Source organism: Drosophila pseudoobscura, chromosome 4, assembly GCF_009870125.1.
Source record: "Drosophila pseudoobscura strain MV-25-SWS-2005 chromosome 4, UCI_Dpse_MV25, whole genome shotgun sequence".
Taxonomy (NCBI): Eukaryota; Metazoa; Arthropoda; class Insecta; order Diptera; family Drosophilidae; genus Drosophila; species Drosophila pseudoobscura.
The window spans coordinates 13,511,384-13,533,928 of NC_046681.1; the positions used below are offsets into that span (position 1 = coordinate 13,511,384).

At 39.5% G+C, this 22,545-nt stretch overlaps 1 protein-coding gene across 1 annotated transcript; it reads left to right on the plus strand.

The window, feature by feature from the left end:
- The first annotated feature begins 10,410 nt into the window (after window positions 1-10,410).
- Window positions 10,411-11,757, plus strand: LOC117184106 (uncharacterized). Its single transcript, XM_033380301.1, has 2 exons — window positions 10,411-11,388; window positions 11,444-11,757. Exons 1-2 carry the CDS (start codon window positions 10,450-10,452, stop codon window positions 11,633-11,635), a joined length of 1,131 nt encoding a protein of 376 aa, XP_033236192.1. The 5' UTR covers window positions 10,411-10,449; the 3' UTR covers window positions 11,636-11,757.
- Window positions 11,758-22,545: the final 10,788 nt, after the last annotated feature.

The window sequence follows — 22,545 nt, forward strand, 5'->3', positions numbered from 1 at the left end:
AGAATCGTAGAAGATGACTATATCTTCAAGAGTGCAAAATCTGAACCAAATCGTATAATTATTATAGCCAGAATCACGAAAACAATTTCACTCTTTCTCGCTCTGTCTCACTCTAACACACAGGTTTCATGGTCGGTTTTGCCAATTACAAAATATGAGTTCAAGGATCTCAGAACCCATAAAAGCTAGAGCAACCAAATTTGGTATCCACACTCCTGTGATATCGGACCTTGACCGTTTCCTGTCCAAATTTCGCCACACCCCCTTCCGCCCCCGCACAGGACGAAAATCTGGGGCAACCACAAATCTCAGAGACTATTAAGGCTAGAGTAACCAAATTTGGTACACACACTCCTTTAAGATGTCACTATAAAACGTATATCTCAGAATTTCGCCCCACCCCCATCCGCCCCCACAAAGGACGAAAATCTGTTGCATCCACAATATTGCAGATTCGAGAAAACTAAAAACGCAGAATCATAGATAATGACCATATCTATTAGATTGCTGAATCTGGATCAGATCAGATCATTTTTATAGCCAAAAGGAACAAATCAATTTGCAGTGGCTACGCAGCGCCCGACGTCACGCTCAGACTGATTTTCTGTCTCTCTCGCACACACTCTTTGTCGTGTCGCTTAATATTAGCGCCATCTGCCGGAGGAGAGCCATACTGACTTAGTATCGGGTATAACTGTAGAGTTGCGGTGACCGCAGCAACTCACAACGTTCCCCCTCGTTTTATTTAATATTTCTTCTTCTTCTGCCACTTTGACAGAGAGATCTCTCCTCGAGAAGGCCTTCGGTCTATCGCATCTTTTGTCGCCGCCGCCGCCGCGGCCGCTCTCGCAGAACATTAATTTTTTTATGTGTTCGAGATCGTAAAATTCCGTTTGATAAATTATTATTTGGAATTCTTCTTCGATTCGATGCTAAAGGTATCCGCTGGATACGCAGGCATCCACGAGCATAATCTCTGTGTGGATTCTGCATATTTTAGAATGCCACAAATCTAGTTTTCCCCCGTCCGCCGGCAGAGGTTTTGATTAGTAGAGAATTATGATGATTGCTTCAGTGTATAAATATTGTTTGAATAGAAATTGTGTGAAGTTTTCCGAACATTAGGGAGGGGGAAAGCAGAGGAGGAGCCTGAGAAACAACCTTAATTTTACATGAAAGCTTTATTTTTCCTCAAGCCAAAAATTACCAAAATTGCACGCTTTTATTTTTCAAATTGATGGCAGAACACAGACAATCAAAAAGCTTAAAAACTCATTAAGCAGATGCTTAAATGCATAAGGAAAAAATTTGAATATCCAACAAAAAAATATATACACAAAAAAGATCCCCGAGAATCGCGAACAAAACGTATTATAAAAGATACTTTTTGGTGAACGGCATTCGTCATTGTCCGAGTGTCAACGCTTCCGTTCCAAGCAGAACCCAAGCAAAACCAGAACCAGTACACAGATACAGATATACTATATCTGCAAGATACGTATCTGTATCTGTCGCCCACGAAATGGCGCGGGCTATGAGTTATTTATTTGGAACGATCTGCCCAAAGATTTTGATCGCAGCATTGCCTTGGATTTATTTTTAATGGCGGATTTCATGGGGCCAAGGGATTAACCCGTACCGTTGAAATTTTGATTCATGGACCAACCGTAAATCTCCAGGCTGATATATCACAAAAGATATTTCTATATACATATACATATATATATTATTGATCCCCATAAAGCGGTGACCACACGTGGGGGCACTCTTTTTCGGGTTTATTATTAAACTAAAATCCAATTTCAATTTGTGCGCCAAAACTCGTCTGCGATTGGTATTTATTAATTCGATAAATCAATCAAATAAATTACAATTAACAAAAACTCATAAAACTGAATGGCATACAAAAAAAAAACAAAAATCAATATATGAATATGAAGAAATCCAAGATCCAAAGCGAAGAGACGCGAAGCGAAACGAACAACTTTAAGAAGTTGTTAATTATATATGTGAAATTTATGGCGCCACTCAGAGAGCCATAGAAAAATTCTACAGATTGATCATTCCGCCGCTCTAAGCTCTCCCCCGACAAACAAAAAAATTCCACAGACGGATTCTCTCGATGACATCTAGAAATCGAATCGAAAACGAAAACGAAATCTGGTTTCAAACAATTCAGATCGTAAAACATTTATTCAAATTATGACAATGGGACGCGCAAGATCGCAAAGATTTCATTCCGTTTCGAATGTCGATCGGTGGCATTAATTAATGCACACACACTCTAAACAAAAGATCATTAAAAGACATATATCTATATAGTATTTCGTTTTTGGCCAGAAATGTGTTTCGGTTTAAATGGACGGACATTAATTTCCAGCAAGAAAGAGAGCGAAAGATAAACCTAAAGTTTCGCATAAACGGAGATCATTAAATAGAAATTTGTTCCAAGTATCGGGTTTTTATGGTCCCCGAAATCGTGGCTAATGGTTGGTTATCAATTCACGATGAAATCGAGAAGGAATCAAACATTAAATGTGGGCCAAATGCTGAAAGGTAACTGTGGCATTGATGAATAATATTTTGCTTGACAAATAATTAAAATCATGAATAAATCTATGAAAAAAAACCGCTCTTGTCGAGGCACAGGTAAACTATTAAAATGTCCAGTGTATAAATGTTTTACAACCAATAAATTGATATATTTTAAGCCCTGGTTTTACGCCCACAATTAACCCAAAAAAAGCTTGCAAAATATGTAAATGTTAACCACGAAAATGACGACAAAAATCGACACGAACAAATGAATTATTCGTACTTTATGCCTCCGGCTTTAAGGTCTTACAACATGCAAAATGTTGACCAAAAAAATAGTAAAACCATAGCCTATAAAAAAGAAATATCCACTGAGCTTTAAAGTTATGAGCGGCACTGTAAAGCTCTGCGGATCAGTTGACAGGCGAAACGGTAATTGAAGCGGAAGCCCAGCCAGAAAAAGGCAGAAAAAGGGATTTAGGATGCTTCCAATTTTTATAGTTTTGGTCTCGAAAGCCGGGACGAAAACTTACGACCTTTTCGCATCGATTATAACCGATGCGGGAAGGGAGCCCCCGGGCGTCAGAGAAGTGACTCTTGACCAATAAACAATCTTAATTTAATGCAAACGATTTCGATTTCGGACTAAATGTAAAGCCGGTTCAATATTTGTTGACTTACTTTAAGGCACAGCAGAGACGGAACATGGACATTCAATATATTGTGATGCCTCGTTGTTTTTTTCCAAGCAGAATTTATTACTTAAATCTATTTTGAGGGGCAATTTGTGAGTCACTTTTAAGTGGGAGATGGGAGCACGTGGAGGAGACACTGTTGGGTGTCGTAAATGAAAATGGAGAAGTTTTCTTTCTTTGACAGACTATTCTCAGTCCTCTCTTTCTGTTTGTTTTTAAAGCATTATTGTTTATTCCAACATGTAGAGCATTGACACACGTAATAAGGATACCACAGTGTTGGAAGGTTTTGTGTTGTGTTGGAAAACCAAGTGATCCTCACTCTATTCCCTGTTTCTTGACTTTTCAAAGCAATAATTGTTTGGTTATTCTAATATGGACAGCATCGACTCATGAAGTAAGGATACCACAGTGTTGGAAAGCACAGTGTAGTGTTGGCAAACTAAGTAATTATATTAATTTGTATTTTTCGCCTGTGGTAGGTTTTTATTTACCCTCCCACTAGTTTTTCGTAGTCTCTTGATCGGAAAGAAATCACATTTCATGTTTTTATTATATAAAAAATAACATAAATAGAAACGGGTCTTATTAGTGACATTTAAGTGCTGGAAAACGGAGTAAAGATTACGGTAATGTGTTGGAAAAAGACGCGGATCTTCTTTTGTTGAAATAATGTTGAAGTAATACCTATTTCTGGTACGTTCTTCGTTAATCCTCGTACTTTTAGTTCTTTCCAATCCAAAAACCATCTTTCTTTCACTGCTTAGCAATCACCTTACACAGCCTTCCTCCACATGAGCGAACAATCAACAACCAGATGCACATCTCAGCAGTCAGCCTTCAGCATTCAGCATTCGGCATCCAGATTCACATCCTCAATGCCATACATCGTTGACATGATGTTGTCTTTGTCTGTGACTGCGCCTGCGCGCCTTCGTCTTTGTCATCCTCTGTGGATCTTCTTCGGGATTGAGGCTCCCTTTCTGGCTGTTTGAGGCTTTTGTTCTTGGGGTCGCAGCCACAGCGTTATTTATGTGCATCATTATAAAGTTGCCCATTTTATTGGATCGCCCTCGAATAAATAAGGTTCAATAAAGTTGTTACTTTATATTGACACTTGCAGGCGGCAATCGCTCGTCACTTTCGGTTGTCCCTTCGCTCGGGCTCGGTCTGGTGTTCTCTGGTGGATTTGGCTGCAGTTCGGTTCGGATATTTATGTGAAAGTCTTGGGAAAGTATTTCCCCCACCGATGGCTGCTGTCCGATGATCGTGTTTAGTGCGGTCGTAAAATCTTGAAATGTCTCCAATATGTTTAACTTTTTATCAAAGGCCCCCACCATCTGGCTGCTACGCCCCGAAATTGGACATGCTATGCCCCATGCCCCATGCCCCAAGCCGCATGCCTATAGCCATGTAACTCTGATTTTTACGATCATGTTCATTTGGCTCGGGACTAAAACAAATACAAAAATTGTGAAATGATTTTATTTAGTGTTCAGTTTTATGATTCTCCCGCTTAAATGCTGTAAAAAGAACCTATAAAAAAACGCCATGATCTCTGCCAACTATTTGATCTATCAAATATTCGAAGATAGTTAGTTCTTGATGTTGATGTTTTTGGTGAACATTAAAATGTCTTCAAGTTTCTCGAATTAGAATTCCAGTTTCGTCAACGTTTTATGACTTTATCAAATGGTGGCAAGGTATTTTATGTGGTTTCAAAGTTCAGTAACACTTCGAAATGGTTATGTATTTATGGGAAGTTTAACCTGTGTATCGAATGATCAAATATTTATGCTAAAAATGCCATTAGAATAAGGTACAATATAGGAAATATATACTGGTAACCTTTAGAACCCGACGAGCCTTCTATCGAGCGAAAACCAAGCAGAAAGGCAGCCCATCCGACCGAGGAGTGCTGCTGCATGACGCTATAATTGGTACTTTCTTTAAAATTTCACTTGAAATGCATTAAAATTTCCCCCTTGAGAGTTTCAGTGTCTGGCATACATATCGCATATCAAATTCTCTGTTTCCCCATGGTCTCCCCCTTAATTCCCACTGCTATACCATACGTTAATAATATGTATTTCACAATCTACTCGCACTGTACTTTTGGGCCGATGTCGATGTCGGAAAGTATGCGGCAATAATAACTCAGATTTTGTGGTTGTTAATTTTTGACACCGCCGCCATCAAGCCGCAAACACAACAATAACTTCGATCGGGGAGTATCGGCTGGGGGTTGGGGAGTGTGGGAGGGGCCCGGGTTTGTTTATTTTAAATCAACGCCTAGCGCCGCCAATTATCGACAGAACGATAAAAATTGTTGGCAGAGAGAGAGAGAGAGAGGGGTACACAGAGGAGTGGGTGACAAAAACTATGAAGTAGTGACCCGACACAGCCATAATTATGACGTCAACTGTTGTACTACTTTGTGTTTGAGTACACTTCGTTTGGGAGGGGCATAACGATATTTCAAAAAGGTTTGGTATGCTTAAAATTATGACCGTTTCTGAGGCTGTTCTTGATAGTTTTACGATCATTAACAGCCACAAGAATTCCAATCAGAGACGGAGGCATTTCTGAACGTGAAAGGTATATAAACTCTTGACCTTTTGATCAGCTTTACAGCTGTGCTTTATAGCCTTTTCATTAGTTTAACAATCGATGGATCCTAGCGATCTTTTTCCATAACAAGTATTTCCTTATATATAAATCTATATATATTCCTACCCCAAAAAAGAATATTCTTGATAATATATATTTAAGGGGCTCTCAATAAAGTTCCTGCTGTTGTACAGACCTTAATTGTTGTAGCAGAAAGCGTAAAGAAATACAAATATTTACATATAAATTCAAATGAAATAATTTGCCGAAAGAGACTTTTTTGAATGAAAACTTTGTGTAAATAAAATAAACTCTACAATTTCCTTATACCATGGATTGATTTTGAATTAACGCTTAGGATTTCATAGAAAAAACTTTCCTAAGAGAAGTTTTATGTATAAAATTTTGACTATGAGAATAATGCAACCAATATTCATGGTTATCTCCAAAACACTGCTGAAATACGAGTATGATCTGAGTGAAACTTGCTTATAGTAAAGCTTTCATAAGAACAATGTTTTATATTTCTACTAAAAGTCCAATGACACTTCAGATAGTGTACTTATTAGAATATATTACTACAGATTCCTGCAAAGAATACTTTCTAGAATTTTTTTTATAATAAGCTACTGCATAATCTTTTTACGTTTTCCCAGCACTAGACAATTCCATCTCTATTTGCTATAGAAAAGAATCCATCTTTAAGTGTATCTTCTGCTGCGGTATTCCCCATCTTTCTTCAATCTTTTTGCTGTGAATGTTTTTTGGCTGTTGCGTGTGTTTTTTCGTTGTTGCGGTTTTTTTGGTTTTTCTGGTCAAAATGCAAATTGCGCCAGATGCAAATCCACACACACCAAAAAAGATGAGGGATCTCCCGAAAGTATATTCCGGATTATGCGGCACACGACACACACACTGGGCGCTGGGGTTGGGTGGGCGCCAGGCGGTGCGGCATTGCATCAAAGTTGAAGTGCGGCACAAAACCCTTTGATCAATGGTTGTCCGCGTTGACTGCCCTGACTGGCTAATTGCCACGATTGTGTGGGCGCTGCCTCTTTGTAATTGATAAAAGATAAAAAAGAACTGCTCCTACTCCAAAGTCCGGTTGTCTAGTGCGTCCGGTGGTCTTTTGCCTGTGGTCTGTGGGATCCATCCATCAATGGTCTTAGCGTTTAAATCACTTAATTTTTCTGACCAATGTCCGAGGTCTGGCCAGTGGGCCACCGGGCGGCGACTCATAGATCTGCTGACCGTCCCCAAAAAAATACCGAACAAATACCGCCAAACCAAATGCCCATTGATCGATTGTGAATTTGGCAACAGTCGGTGGCCCAGCAGTGGGCCCCACCGTTCAACCTTTTTGACGGATTAATTCTCGATTTGGGCCTAAACCGCATTATGATAGATGGATCACCAGACGATCGCTCTTTTTTCCTGGGCTTAAGTTTTCGCTTACGAGGAAAATTGATTGAGCAACGTGTGTCGCGTTTAGTTTTTCCAAATGCCGCACCGCACCGCACCCCCCACTTGATTGATGTCTCAACAAAAGGAAACCTGTGGCACCGAGTAGTGCGAATGGGAATTAAACAAATAAACTGTCTTCGGGAGTGACGAATGGGGAATGGGGAATGGAGAGGGGGTTATTGTTTTAAGGTTTCTTTCTGCCCCGTGATTTGTGGTTCTTTGTGGTTGATAGTGGGTGGTTGCCTCTGGCATTGATCAATTGATTTTTGGAGCACAATTGCCATCGGATGTATTAACAAATCAATTAATTTATTGCTGGCTTTTTTCGGTAGTTTCTTGAGAATTATTTGCTTTAACCCTTTCCTTAGGAAATTCTCTCTCAGTCTCACTCTCACTCTAAAAACAATTATTTCACGATTTATTGTGTTCCGTTGAACGAAAATAATCGAATAGCCTCTCCAAAAACAATTAATCTCTTAGCAAATCAATCGATAAACATATCCATTTCTCATTTAAATAAAATGCCCAAAGAAATCTTTCAAATTCATGTCCGATTCCTGTTTCGGTTGGGCTTTCATTCGCAATGGGTGTTCCACCATTTCGTTGGCGTTAATTGGTTCAACAAAATATAATTATATACCCATTATTATCCCAAGAATCTTCGGCTAGGCTTCTCCGCTCTTCAGGTATTTATTTTCTGTAGCTTTGCAAAAAGAAACAAACATGCAACATGATGGTTTTGTTCCCTCGTGTTTTATGCGCTTTTAATGGACCTAGGGAGGGCCCTAGAGGGGCAGGCCCCTGTGGGCTGTAAAATAATTTAAGAGTGGGCCATAAATACCAGAAGCATTGCTCATAAATCTATCAATGATTTCGCTGGCTAGCCAACCAATTGGATGCTTAAGTATTTTATTTTTTCAATATTTGTGGGGCCCTAAAGCAAGGGGTATATGGATTTAGAGGAGACCTAGAGAAAGAATTGGCTCTAAGCGAAGGAAAAATATATATAAATAGGGGGAACTCTTTATTTCCATCCAAAAACAATCCCTCTTTAAGAGTATCTAACACTTCGTCTTTGACTTCCCATCGTCCCTGCCTTTGTTTTGATTTGAGAATGCTTTGGTATCTGCCAGATACCAGATACACTCTCGCACTCGCACTCGCTTGCCTAGTTGAAAGATGCCCCCGCACACAAAATGGGGCCAAAACATCTGTCAGTCAACGCTCGCAGCCTGACAACAATGTTGAGATACAAATTATCTAAATTGTATCTGCTCTCGCCCAAGCCAAATGCATCTTGTGGATCGGATCGGATCGCAGCGGATTTGTATTGTTTGTTTGTTTTCTCTGTTTTGCCTCTTTGCTTGGGATTTTCTTGTACTCGTTGTTCTGATTGGCCCCAGTCCCAGTTGAGTTTTCATTTTTCATTCCCCGTCGCGTGGCAGGGTGAGGGCAGATGGGGGGTAGGGAGAGGGTAGGGCACTTCAAGCCTCTGTGGCAGGCACCGTGGTGAGAGATTTCAATTTAAACATTAAACTGACAGATTTATCAGGTATTAGACGATACATGCGTCAACAGAGAAGGCCCCCGCCCGAAGGCTGAAGAATGTATAAGAAAACCCGCAAAAAGTCACACTGTTTTATAGTGTTGGTTAATGGCTACAAGTGTTGATGAACATGTACATATGTATGAGCGTGCTTTCAATTGCGGATAGCCTTTTGAGGTATGAGTATTACTATATTTCAAGAGATACATTAGCCGTCTTAAACGTTCTTAAATCTTCTTCGAAACTCTGATATTTGTGCGTTAAGTTTCCCTCGTTTTCTCTCGAAACAATTCCCAAAACATTGCGGTTCTATCAATCACAAATAACTGCGCCAAATGCTTCCCACTGACGCACTGCCTCCGGGTTTTTAGGGGGCTCTGGCGACCCACTTTATGTTGGAGGCTATCTCAATCTCTCTCTCTCTCTCTCTGTGCGCCTAGTCCAGCAATCGTCATCATCCATCAATCAAAAAAAAAAGCCCTGGCGGATGTCCAAATGACTAACTGCGTGGCTAAGCCGAATGCCGGGGCTGACTGACTGACTGACTGAATGGCTGACTCTTGCGGCATTGCGTGACGCAGCGCACTTGCTGGCACACTCCCTCCCCTCCCCTCCCCCTCTGGAGCGGTAACCCTTTCGTGGGTTAATCAGTCGTTGTAGGCTCTCTGACATTCGATCGATCAATCAGCCATCCATCAGTTTGGAAACATCACAGAAACTGTTGCTGCTTTTTTGTGTTTTTCTGTGGTGATTGATAGCTCAACGCAAAATTTACTTAACCGCATTTTGTAGCGCATTTCGGTTATTATTTTTTTCTATTTCTGGATCATGTGTCCCCCCCTCTCAAGATAATGAAAGCGTGGAATCAAAGGTGTCGCAGTTTTTAATTGGTGATATTTTTTTTATTGCTAAAAAGTGAATGAAAGGGAAACTTGAGGTACGAAATTTATGGGATAATTTTTGCATGAATGTTGGATTATTATATTACAAAAGATCTTTATTTTCATAAGAAAGATGTAATGAGAAGAGCCTTTTTCTTATGAAGAAGGTTATGAAAGGTTCTTTTGAATCAATTAAGATGCAATTCCTACAACAAATATCAATAAATATTATCAAAAACAGGAAATTTCATTCATAAATCAAGTATATCCTATAAGAATTTCATTTATCACACTCTTAAAGACATGTATTCCATTTCCTGAATGATAAAACTCTGCCAAATGTTCCATACATCATATGATATATCTTTTAGCAATCACTCATCCGCCAATCATATCCAATTGGTTATACAAAACCCCTTAAAAACTCAATTTAATTTCCTTACAAAATTCTTTGATTGATTCACAATCATTCAGTGACTTCCAAACATTATCATTAATGAAGAAACAAAAAAAAAACTGACCAAAAAGTAATTTGATGACCGCTGACACACCTCCGTACACAAAAAAAATCGATAGCCCATAATGAATCGATTTTACATAATATATCATCAAAAATATATATAATTTTTGACAAATGACAGATCATTAGAGCTAATGACAGTCCATTAATTATAAGGAAGAGAGTCCAGACCATTGAAAATTAAGAGACAGTGTGAAAATGTTACTCAAAGGGAGTGGACGTCTACTGTATCGCATTGGTTTTGTCTTGCAGTTGTGTTCCTTTAGATACTGCCCACAAAAGAATCAATATGTTGTCCATAGATTTGTGTACTATCATATATTCCTAAGTTTGCTGAAGGTTCTGCTCTTGGGCTTTGATATACCCCTATTGATACTCATATTTTATGGCCTATACTCGGCCAAACTGGTGGATAATATTACGGTTATATTGATTGTGGGTCAAATTGTATTATGGCTGAGTCGTTTGTATGGATTAGTGGCACTGATATGCCTCACACATGTGCCCTACTATCAAGAAAAAATATTACAATTACTGAATGCAATATTGCATATAGACAAAGAGTTGGAAAACTGCTTTCTAGATGAGAATTCGACAAAGCAAAAGTCTGGGGCATTAGTTCTGCTGTTTGTAGTGACTGTACTTCGTTTTGCCTCCGATTTGCATTCAACATTTGGTCGTGTGGTGCATCTTGTGGCAGCACTCTACTACAATACCCTGCTGCATCTGTGCTATCTGGCTGTGGCCTTATATCTAGTGAAACTTATGGAATGGCGGAGAGATCTATCCTTATTTATGACGGAATTTATGGAGTGTCTTCAGGAGGATGATTGCTACTTTGGCAATCAAAATGAGCGTCTCATCTGCTGTCTTCGCTTGAACTTTGCCATCACACAACTCCAAGGAAGTTTCTATGCCATTTTTAATACATTTTCCTTTGTGATACCTTTGCTGATCTTAAATTTTGTTTGCCTTTGGGATTTTGCTTTGATTTCGCACTTTTTGAGCATATTTTTATTGGGTTTTCTGAGCGATAAAGTCAAAAAAAAGGAAAATGAGTTCCTAAATCAATTGGTGGATATAGATCTGCATTTAAATAGGAAAAATATCAAGGAACCCAAGGAATATAGATGTATGGTGAGTGTTTTTATTGTATTAGACTTCTTTCATTAAATATATTCCCCTTTTTTAGGCATTTCTAACCATTTTGAATCAACATTTTAACTGTGCAAAGGATCCCTACCATCGCATATTGAGTAGAAAATATGCCCTATATTTAATCACTAGTTTTCTTATATATTTTATTACCTATTGGTTTGGTATATTTATGAACAATAATCGCTTTTCATTTCTGCGTAAAATGAATATAACTTTAGTTTCATAGAAATTAAATATTATATATGGCCATAACAATCTCGAAAAACATCATTTAGATCTAATACTATACGTAGCATACTATATTACTTCCCATCAAATTTAATGAGGCAGCAAATGTTGCATAAATGCTCGTTGCGGGGTGGGGGAGGCGTTCCCCCGATGAGAATAATTTCACATGTTGCACGCATAAAATAAAATTTTATTTTATTCATTTCTCAAATGCAAAAAAAAGGAGAAAAAGAACAATTTCACTGACGAAATGAATGAATGAGGGAGAGAGAGAGGTGTTTGCGTACAGCACAGAACATAACTTTAAATTTGTATTACCACCCAAGAGTCCAATGAGAGCGGGAACAAAGGAGCCCGCCCGCGTCCTGGAAAAAAACCTGAATATTTTCCACCCACTCTCCACCGCTCTCCCCCTTCTTTGGCTCTAAATGAAATGCTCAAGTGTGCCTGGAATTTTGATTTTTTGCCAAAAGAAAAGCCCTCTTTCCCTGCCTTTCTTCCCTCTGCGTTTCTTTTTTGATAAGAAATTTTCCTTCAGTTTGTTCCGTTCGTCATGTCGCTGGCTTGCAAATCAATTTAATGTCAGTCATTTTCCTGCTAAGTGGGAATTTTTTTTGAAATTTCATCAAAAATCTGCCCCTGTCAGGGGCACGCCCCCAAAGCCTTGCCCCATCCGCACGTCGAACATATGCTGCTCGGGGGAATTGGCTGCAGCACGGAGGTACTTCTTTTTCCCAGAGAACGATACGATACGGGGGTTTTCTCGCCTCTAAAGCGAAACACATTTGAATGTAAATTTCCTTCAGACGCGCACGGCGCAAGGCATTGCATGTCCATGAATTCTCTCTCTCTCTCGCCGCCCCCGCAGGACCTTCTCTGTAGTGGAAAAAAACGAACAAATATTGTATTAAAATGCTGGAAAGCAGCTAAAACGCATAATAGTAAAATTTTATGTTATTGCCAGTGTGAGGAAAACACGTCAGGCAGTTAGTCAAATAACGCAGCGGCAGCAGCAAAAGCAACGCAAAAGCAGAAGAAATGTGGCTGCTGGGGAAACTCAGACTCAGACTCGGAGAGGGGGAAAACTCGGAGAGCCGAGGAAAAGCGCACACAGAAGGACAATGAAAATTTAGATGATGACAGGCCACGGCACATGAAGAACTCTAAATGCGATGAACGAAAAATGGTAGAAGATCTGTGAACAAGGTAAGAAAGTGCTGAGAAAGACCGAGAGTTGTGAGTGGAGTAGGGTAGAATATCTTTGTGCAGGGATTTCTTATGGAGATAGTTTATACTGATGGGCAGAAATTACATATTGAAGCTACAAATTAGTTCTTGAAAGAGTATCTATGTATATCTAACAGGTAAAAAATAAATTTCTAGCTAGTTTCTAGCATAAGGCCTTAATTGAGATAAAGTATTAATTAATAATTTTAAAAGATTTTTGTATTTTGTATAGTATTGTTAAATTTTATTTTAGTCTTAACTTTAAAAAGGGTTATGTGATTATTTTCTTATAAAATATGGAACTTTTTGACAAAAATATTTAGTTAAACAACTGAATACATAGGATTTCCAGTATTGTGCTCGTAATACTCCTTAAAAGAAAGTTTTGGGTGCTGTTTTGGTATACTAATTTACGAATACTACAATATTTAAGGGACCTGTGCCTCAACAAAAACGTTTCTACAGGTTTTGTTGTATGAAAAGATACCTTTGAAAGCTTGAAAAAATTGATTTTGTAGGCTTGGGAAGGATTTTACCTTCTACTTCTTCTACTCTTCTTGGTTTGTGAAGAATTTTGTTCCATTAAAGTATCTCTAAAAATTGTTTAGTCACAAATTTTCCTTGATACAAATACCAGAAGTTTTTTAAATGCATCTAAGAATGAACCGCGAAACTGACTCTAAAACTGACGTAAATGTAACGATTTTTAACCCGAATTCTGGCCACTTTTTATGGCAATCGATTCTTATAGCATAACCCCATAAGAAACCATTCAGAAGAAACCCACGCATAACCCTCATGTCAAGCATATGTAACACATATACATTGGTCGATTCTCAAATCATTTGCGTGCCATTGAACAGAGGATATTTCCTCCTCCTGCCCCTGAGAAAACTCCGAATGCAATTGGGGGAAAAGCGGAAAAAGGGTCGCTTAAGGAAAATAAAAAGGAACGCACATCAAATAAAATCAAACGCAAAACAAGCGAGAAAACATTGTTTCAAATTGACCAGCGCCAAACCCCCCCCCCCCCCCCCCCCCCCCCCCCACCCAGGCGCCTGGAGGTGGGCGTGGCAAATGTCCGCCAATTCAGGCGCAACTAATTCCCCCTCTGCCCTACCCTCTCTCTCTCTCTGTCTCGACAACCCATTCAGAGAGCTGTGAAACTATTGCCGGAACAACAACAAAAAATGTGGGGTTCAGGGTTCGCTTTCAGTATTTTATTGTGCGAAAAATGATTTTTTATTTTCAATTTTCCTGCCTCTGCCCCTGCCGCTGCCTCGCACTGTGTTTCCGAAATGGAAAGTAAAAGTTTTCGTGTGTTGGCCGAATGACGGGCCAAAAACCAATTTGATTTTGAATACGTTATGAGGCGCAAAAATAAGAAGAAAACAGAGTGTGAAAAAAATCCGGAAAAAGATCGTAAAAATAAACACCAACAAAAATGGTGCCCAGAAAACGCAACAATTCCGCAAAGCAAAAAAAGGGTTTGTGGCAATTTTCTGATTGTTTGCCAGGCGCCTCGCCACTAAAAACTAATGATTTTTCATATGTTTGTTCAATGAATCGTACGCGGGGGATCACCGGGCCCTCGAACGGAATCAGACGCTAGAAATACGAGTGCTTATAAATTGACCGAAATACGTACGAAAACCTTTTTACATTAAGTACAAACAGATTATACGACGAGGAGGGGTTTTCTGCCTATGGCCCGATGGCTAGTGAAAGGTTAACAATTGCAAATGTCCATTGGTTGAGGGAAAAGTTTGGCCTCATTGATTTTAATCTGAGATGTCAGCTGCTGCTAGTATTTCGAAGGGTTAGCATATGAATGCCGGTAGCTGGAAGGGCTCTTAAGCAGATTGTTGTAGACCCCATGAAAAAATATTTACTCAAAGATCTTAAAATTTGAAATAAATTAAAAATTTAGACCATATTGGCGCAGAAAGTACACGGATGTTTCGTACTTTTTATGATTTTATTTTACCAACCACTCTGTCCTGTTGATACCGCAAAAGTGCTCATTGAATCCAGCTCCGATCTCTGGTTCTATTCCGATCTAGTTCTCGCATAGTTCTAGTTCGCAGAACTAGAACTATCGGATGATTATTCATATCGATACTTATTCGGATACTTACGATATTTCGTACAACGTTAATAGTAAATACAATTGTAGATTAACACTAATAATTATAAGCTAGCAGCAAGGTAAATACAAATGTAGGGTTATAATACTAAAACAACCTAACAACCAATAGATTTTCTTTGAGTTTATAATTAATTAATATGAAAATATACTATTTATATACATATACTTCATATTTGAAATAAATATTTAAATTAAATACATTTAATATATTAACTAAATTTTGTCTTATTTGGATAGAATATATTTCCTACACATTAAATATATTACAAATACATATTTATTTTTTTTATATTTAATATTATCCATATTTAATTTAAATGTTTTATTATTTAAATGAAATATATTTCGTAAAAATTTAAGTTTTTATATACGTTTTATTTAGATTTAAAACACTTTTTAATACATATATGTTTAAATCAAATTGAATTCCAAATTGAATTAATTAATTAATTCAATTTAATATAATTCATTATACATTTATTTAATTTTTAATTTATTTATGGGTGTGGTATGGTTTTCTTTAATATATAATATATTTTATTTTTAATTTAATATGTTTAAATATATATTAATATGTGATTATATTATGAATTTTATAGGAAAGTTTCGATTCCTTCTTCTAATCATCATTTCAAATGATTAATTATAACCCTTTAAAAGCCCATCTTGTGGATAAATAACAGCGCTGAATGTCAGACAGAGAAGCCTCATCGGAATGCGTTGCATGTGGCATGTTGCCCTGCTGCATGTCTCATAATTCGCGCTCTTGGCCGTTATCGAACATTTCGCACAATTCGCATATTATTTCACGCACTTTTCGCCGCCGCGTCTCCGACCTCTGACCCTAGCCATCGTTCATGGCTATCTACCACGTCCCCCCCTTTGTGCTGACATGGTCGCGCTGGGTAGTGCATTGAAATCCACTTCATTTCATGGCGATGGCCAATCCGATTGGCCATGGCCAAAATCAGAGACAGAGTCAGAGTCAGAGTCACTGCCACATTCAGTGGCAGTGGCAGTGGCAGTGGCAGGGAGACACAGCAGCCGCCTCGTACTGCTGCCACACCACATTGAAGGGTATTAACAGTCATTATTCAATGATATCTGACTGCGGACATTGCAGGACAGGGACATCATCATTCGTGCGGAATATTCGGCTTCTCTTTGGGCTCTTTGGCGCCCGCCCTGTAAATGGATCGATTTTCCACCCCCACTGAATCGTTGAGAGGATCAAGGCCTGCCTGTACCGCCCGCCGCCCGCTCGTTGCATCTGCATATCCTTAATTATGATTATTGTTATTTTCGACTCTGAATGTCGCATTTAATGCCCAGGCTACAGGCTTGCAGGCTTCCCGGCCCTGCCCCAACCCGAGCCCCAGCCTCTTCATCTACTCCCAGTGAATGTCCATCGTCTGGCTCGTTATGTTGTCATAAATTTTGCGCTTTGGTGGCAGGCAGTCGCTCTCCAAATGGCGGACGGCCCCCCCAAAATGACGTCTGGCCCATTAAAATATCGAACGCAGTCAGTCGTCAGTCGTTCCAGTCCCTGGCATATCCCCTCCCCTCCCCTCCTTTCTCTTTGCCCATTTTTCGTATTGCATTATGACGCCATTTCAGGCTTTTTTCGCACTCTTTCCCTTTGGTATTGTCTCTCTCTCTCTCTCTCTCTTTCTGTCTTTCTGTCAGTTGTTTTTCACACAGAAATTCGCATGTTTTACTGTTATTGATGGGCGCCATTTTGTTCGATTTTGTGTTCGAAGGAAGGACATGAACAGCACCCAAAAGGCCTACATGTTTGGGGAATTTCATTCCGTAAATTTACTTAAGAATCTGATCCACAACAAGCCCCAAAAATACAGATGTTTTGGTGGATTTTACTGGGGAATTTCATTGTGCAAATCTCCTTAGGAATCTCTGGTATAGACCACCTCTCACCTTTCCTCTATATTCCATTCCCTTTTGATAAACACTTCAACGTAAAAGCATCAATTTATTAAACTTCCAAAACACGTTTCATCGACTTAATCAGCTTGACTAACAAAAGCGTTTGTTCCTTTTTCTACACACACAAAAAATTGGTGAAATCAACCTCCCGGTGGATATGTTTTTTTTACAGAAATGTAAATTCGGCAACTTGCATCCAGACGCATCATCCAGAGGTCGTACTCCCCGGACATGATTGCAGTTGTTTTTCTTTTTGCGACTCTCACTATGGTTTCTAGGTTGAATGTGGGAAATGAGGGGAAACAGAGTCGACTAGGGGATGCTCTGGGGTTCTAAAATGGAGGAGAGATTCAAGAGATCACTTAAAGCCTCCTATATTCGTATTTTTATGACGAGAATGAATAAAAATAAGTCCCCAGACGCTACTATCTTACAAATATTTATTTATTCTCTTATTTTCTTATCTTTTAACATTCTTAAAGGCTCGTATTTATGGCCAGAATTAACAAAATAAATTCCCAGGTGCTTCTCAATCATTTTTTTATCAGAAAAATCTCCTATATTCCTCTCTTTACAGCTTAAAATTAAGAAAAGAATTACCCAGTCTTGGCTGTTTCAAATAATCCTTTGGAAAATCATATAATTTTGGAAAAGGAACATATGACATTAGAGTATCTCCAAGGTCGTGTATCTGCAATATCCACTATCCCCATAGCGCGCTCAAAGTCGAAAATTGGTTTTAATTAAATCGAATTGAGCTTCTTTTTTGTTTGTTCTTTCGTTTTGCACTCGTTCCACGCGCTTCACTTTCTGGCATGGCTCTGGCGCTGGTTCCTCTTCATTTTGCTGGTCGCCTTTTTGCATGTGAATGAGGCAGCAGGCAGGCAGGCAGTGGAGGAGCACAGTGAATGAGTGAGTGAATCGCAACTCATGGCAGCCCGAAACGTGGACAGGGATGTGGCTGTAGCTGTGGATGTTGGACAGGGACATAGCCATGGACACGGACACAGACACGGACACGGACACGAACGCATTTAACGCTGACGCTGCCAGTTTTATGTGCGTCATTGAGTTGCCCTCCGAACAGCAGCAGCAGCAGCAGCAGGCGCATCGCATCGTTTTGGCTCCCTTGCCCCATTCGCAGAGCCACCTTTTGATTGAAATGTTGGCTGGCATTGCAGTCGGACCATCGAGAGGGTGAGAGAAGGGGGAGCTGCGGACATCAAAGCAGTTGAAATGTTGGTTGGTTGGCATTCTGTTTTTTTTTTTTGTTCGCCGTGCACAAATGTTGCACCAAAATGGTGTTGCACCATCCTTTCGTTGAGTGACGGACCTGACCGCACACACATCCGTGCGGGGTCCTAGATATCCTGGTCGGGGGTGATGTATGGTCGGTCAGTTTGCGGACATCCAGTGGACACTTGGATTAACATGACGTAATTGATGCGGAAAGTGTTGAGTGTGTGGCAGCTGTCCTGCCGGAGGAGGCTTCCTTCTTCCTTTTTCGGAGGCTTCTTTTTCTATTTTCCGCCTGTAGAAAAAACTAAACGGAAATGGCCAAATAGTATAGAAAAACCTTGTTCAAATTGATTTTCATCAGCTAATCCCCAGGTAAATCGTTTAGGGAAACGGAGTTCGGGTGACTTATGGCGTTCATTGGACGTTGAACGATGGTTGGGGATGAAAATAAAACGACAAAAACATACTACCAGGTATCTAAATGTCGAGGGACGTAAGCCTCGAATTGAAGATGAAAAATGTGGCTTTTGGATCGCATTTGGAGTGCGTTACGGCACACTCGGAGAAAAGTGAAACAGTAAAAAGAAATACACCCATGTTTAAATTAGTTTAAAAAATAAACTGAAAAATTGAAATATTAATTCAAATTAAAAATAAATTAAATACAAAAATTTTAATAAATCTCACTTTGAATTAAAACGTTATAAGGCAAATATATATTCCATGTTAATACAAATATAAATTAAAATATAAATCTAAAAAGAAATATAATTTATAAAATTTGAAAATTTTAATTAGATTGATTTTTAATTTATATATAAAAATATAAATTTAAATATAAATAAATATAAATATAAATCTAGAAATAAATTTAAAAAATTATACATTTTTTTATTATTTTTAAAAAATAAAATTATTAAAAATATGACATTATTTCAATTAGATTAATTTTAATTTATATATAAAATATATAATTTGAATATTTCCGTATTTGGGATAAATAGGATAATCAATTATTAGATCTGCACAACATTTTTTTTTTAATTGTGGGTTTTTTCTTTTTTTAATTTTACGAATAGATAATACAATTCCAGCTCTTTTTTTGGTCTCTGGGTGTTAAGGTAGATTTCTCCTTAGTGAGCTTATATTTTCTTTATTCCATTCTTACATTTCTCCATTTCTCTTGGTTATATTTTATTCATAATATATGTATTATATTCAGGCTATAATCTTCTATATGTACAGTCCTTACCATGACTGTGATCCATTAGGTCACCTGCCTGATAAAAACAGCAACATTTCATGGCTTCCATCCCCTTTTTGTGGCTGGACAGAATTAATTTTGTTCCCTTCTGTTCTCCCCCCATAATCCCTTTCCCCCTGCCATTCCACCAGTTTTCAAGGCAACATTTCGTGCTGTCGAGTGCACTCATCATACTTGCAACTCGTGCGTGGAGCGGCAACGGCAAGACGGTGGTGGGAGGTGCCTACCCTACCTTTTTATTGATGCCCACCTGGCAGGAGAAGGCAGGCGGGTGGGTGGTGGTTGATTGTTCGGATTGCATTGCAAATTTTTGTGCAACTCGAACATGCAACGTGCATTTGGCAGTCGGAACAATATCCAGAAAAGGATGAAGCAAGTGTGCCACAGGATGGGGCAGCAGCCACAGCCACAGACGCTGCCAATATTGACTGAGACCAGAGGTTCGTTTCACTTCTCTCTCACACACATATTTTTTATTCCTTTGCCACCACACACGTGTATGGGTGTGTGTGTGTGTAAGGTTGTATTTTGTGTGTTATCCTTGCAATGCGAGAGATGCGATGCGATGCGAGAGTATTTTTAATAAAATAAACCCAGAAATGTAATCAACATAAAGGATTTCCACACAGCACATATGAAATTTTCTGCTGCTGCTGCTGTTGATGCTAGCAGGGAAAACGCTTAACGAGATACCACGTAGATATCATTGACGATGTCCACCCAACCAGCTTTCCACAACAGATGCGCACAGTGGGGCAAATGAGCACAAAAAAGGTGTACTTTTTGCGAAAAGAAAGCCGACAAATCATAAATTTATTTAGTAAAAAACCCTCTTTTGTGCCCCATTCAAACACTTGAGTTTTCCATCAATCCTCGAACCACTGTGCCTTCACAGAAAAATCCCCCAGCATTGAAAAGAAAACACGAGAGCGAGGAAAACCCTTTATGAAATGTTGTCCGATGCGAAATGCTGTCAATGCAGTCAGCTGTATGTGCGCTTTGTATCTATGCCGCAGACTCTATGTATGTGTCTGTGTGTGTGTATCTTTGAGATACATTTGCAATTATCGTGACTTGAGATGGTCAAAGCGGGGGCGGGAGGAGGACAGAACAGAATAGCAGAGAGCCATAGAGCCATAGAGCCACAGAACGAGAGCCACAGAACCAGAGCCACAGCCAGAGAGCCATCCTGTTGGGTCACATGTCGGTGACAGTTTATTAAATCGATTACTTTCGGTTTTTGATATTCTAAATAAACATATTTTTCCTCTCAAAAGCAACAAAAAGGGGGCGGCGAAGGGGTCTGTGACCACACACTGGGATATCATATCCATTGTTATAGCCAGAAGGAGGGAGGAATAGGGAGGACTGGTGCTCTGGCTCCTCTCCATTGATGAGATTTTCTGCTGAAAAATGTATAAATTCGTGACAGAGAAGCAGCAAACGCTCTGAGTGGCCGCCTCCTCCTGCTCCACCATTTGTCTGCAGGATAACAGCAACAACATTTGAAAGATTAGTTTATTGTTAATCAAAAAAGAAGGCAAACATTTCGCAAATTTTGCATTAAATTGACTTTGAAATTGACGTGGAATTTGTGCAAAAACCTTTACGACTTTTCTATAAACCCAACAAATGCATTGGAAGTTGCAGCAAGTTGCACGTGGCAGGTGGCAGGCGGCAGGTGGCATGGTCTTGTCTGCTGTGTCCTGTTCTGTTGTGCATAATTTGAGGTTCATGTTTTTGTATTTCGAATTTGACAATCGGTTGGAGGAGGTTCTTGTGGAAATTGATTTTTAGAATTTGGTAATTGTTGAAAGATGTTCGGTTTTGGTTTGATTTTTGTGGATTTTTCTTGGGGGAATTCAGGAGTAAAGGTTAATCAACTCGAGGGCATTGATTTCTATATATTTAAGTTTAGAGAAGTCAAGGCTTTACCTTTGATTAACTTCCATTTGTAATGGTTCCATTAGTCAGTGTTTGATTGCTGATCGGCCTTCAGTTTTTATCCCAAACACCATCTCTCTCTCTCTCGCGTCTCGATGCCTTCTCTTGCACCCTATTCAGAGGAAAAGAATACCTCATAAATGTTACATATTAACACCAAATATTCTACTGGCTAGACGCCATCCCTCCTGCTGCTCCCGCCGCTGCTGCTGGGGATGCAGTGGCTGGCGGCTGCCGCAGATCCTCCACAGATCTGCAGCTCTGTGCCCTTTGCCAATCGCGCGAGGGGCCACATGTGGCGCATTCAGTGGATGCCTCATTGCATGTTGATGATGTTGAGATGGCGGCACAACAGATTGCGTGCCCATGATGTGGGCTTCGGAGCAGCTCCCTCCTGTGTCTGTGTGTTGGCTGCGTGGCCGCTTAAAACGCTTCTGGGTTGAGACACCCAGCCATCAGGCCATCAGGCCATCAGCAGGGGGAAGCTGAAGTACAGCAAAAATTTACAAGCTCACAAACTAGAAAACAACACGTTCAACAAAAGGCCCGGGCATTGGTGGTGCCCGGGCCATAATTTAAACGATTTTTTGAATAATTGCAACAGGCGCGGGCGCTCGGCAAACAAACTGCAACTGCAACAGAGCCAAGAGGAATATACATACAATGTGCAACAGCTTCAGACAGAGGCAGCATGAAGATATTGGCGGTCTCTGATGGTGATTCTGCTGCTGCTGCTGCTGGCGGCTAATCGACAGACATGCAACATTTTCCAATCTCATTGAAAGTAAAAGCAAAAAAAGAAGGTCCAATCCAGGGCACAGAAATCCCCCATAAATTGTCAAGCTTTATGCGCAAGGAATTGAAGGGAACGATCGCCAAGCGATAGCCAGAAGTGAAGTGAAGGCTTTGGCATCGCATGTTCCATCATAAAAATCAGAACAAACAAACAAAGACGAGGGATATTTCCATCTTTTATTTGCAATTGTGGCAATCGATTGAAGAGGCCTTCGATTGGGGTTTGATTTGAGGAGAGTTGTGGCAAGACTATGGGTTTTTGGGGGGATCTTAGGAGACATAGAATATCTTTAGGTATTCATTTGAGTACTTGTATGATTTTTATGACATAGAATATTCCCACTTT

Bases quoted from the DNA above. Each gene is read 5' to 3' on its own strand.
- LOC117184106 (XM_033380301.1), top strand. From the start codon at position 10,450: ATGTTACTCAAAGGGAGTGGACGTCTACTGTATCGCATTGGTTTTGTC. The intron at 11,389-11,443 runs GTGAGTGTTTTT...CCCCTTTTTTAG, and splicing joins CCAAGGAATATAGATGTATG to GCATTTCTAACCATTTTGAA.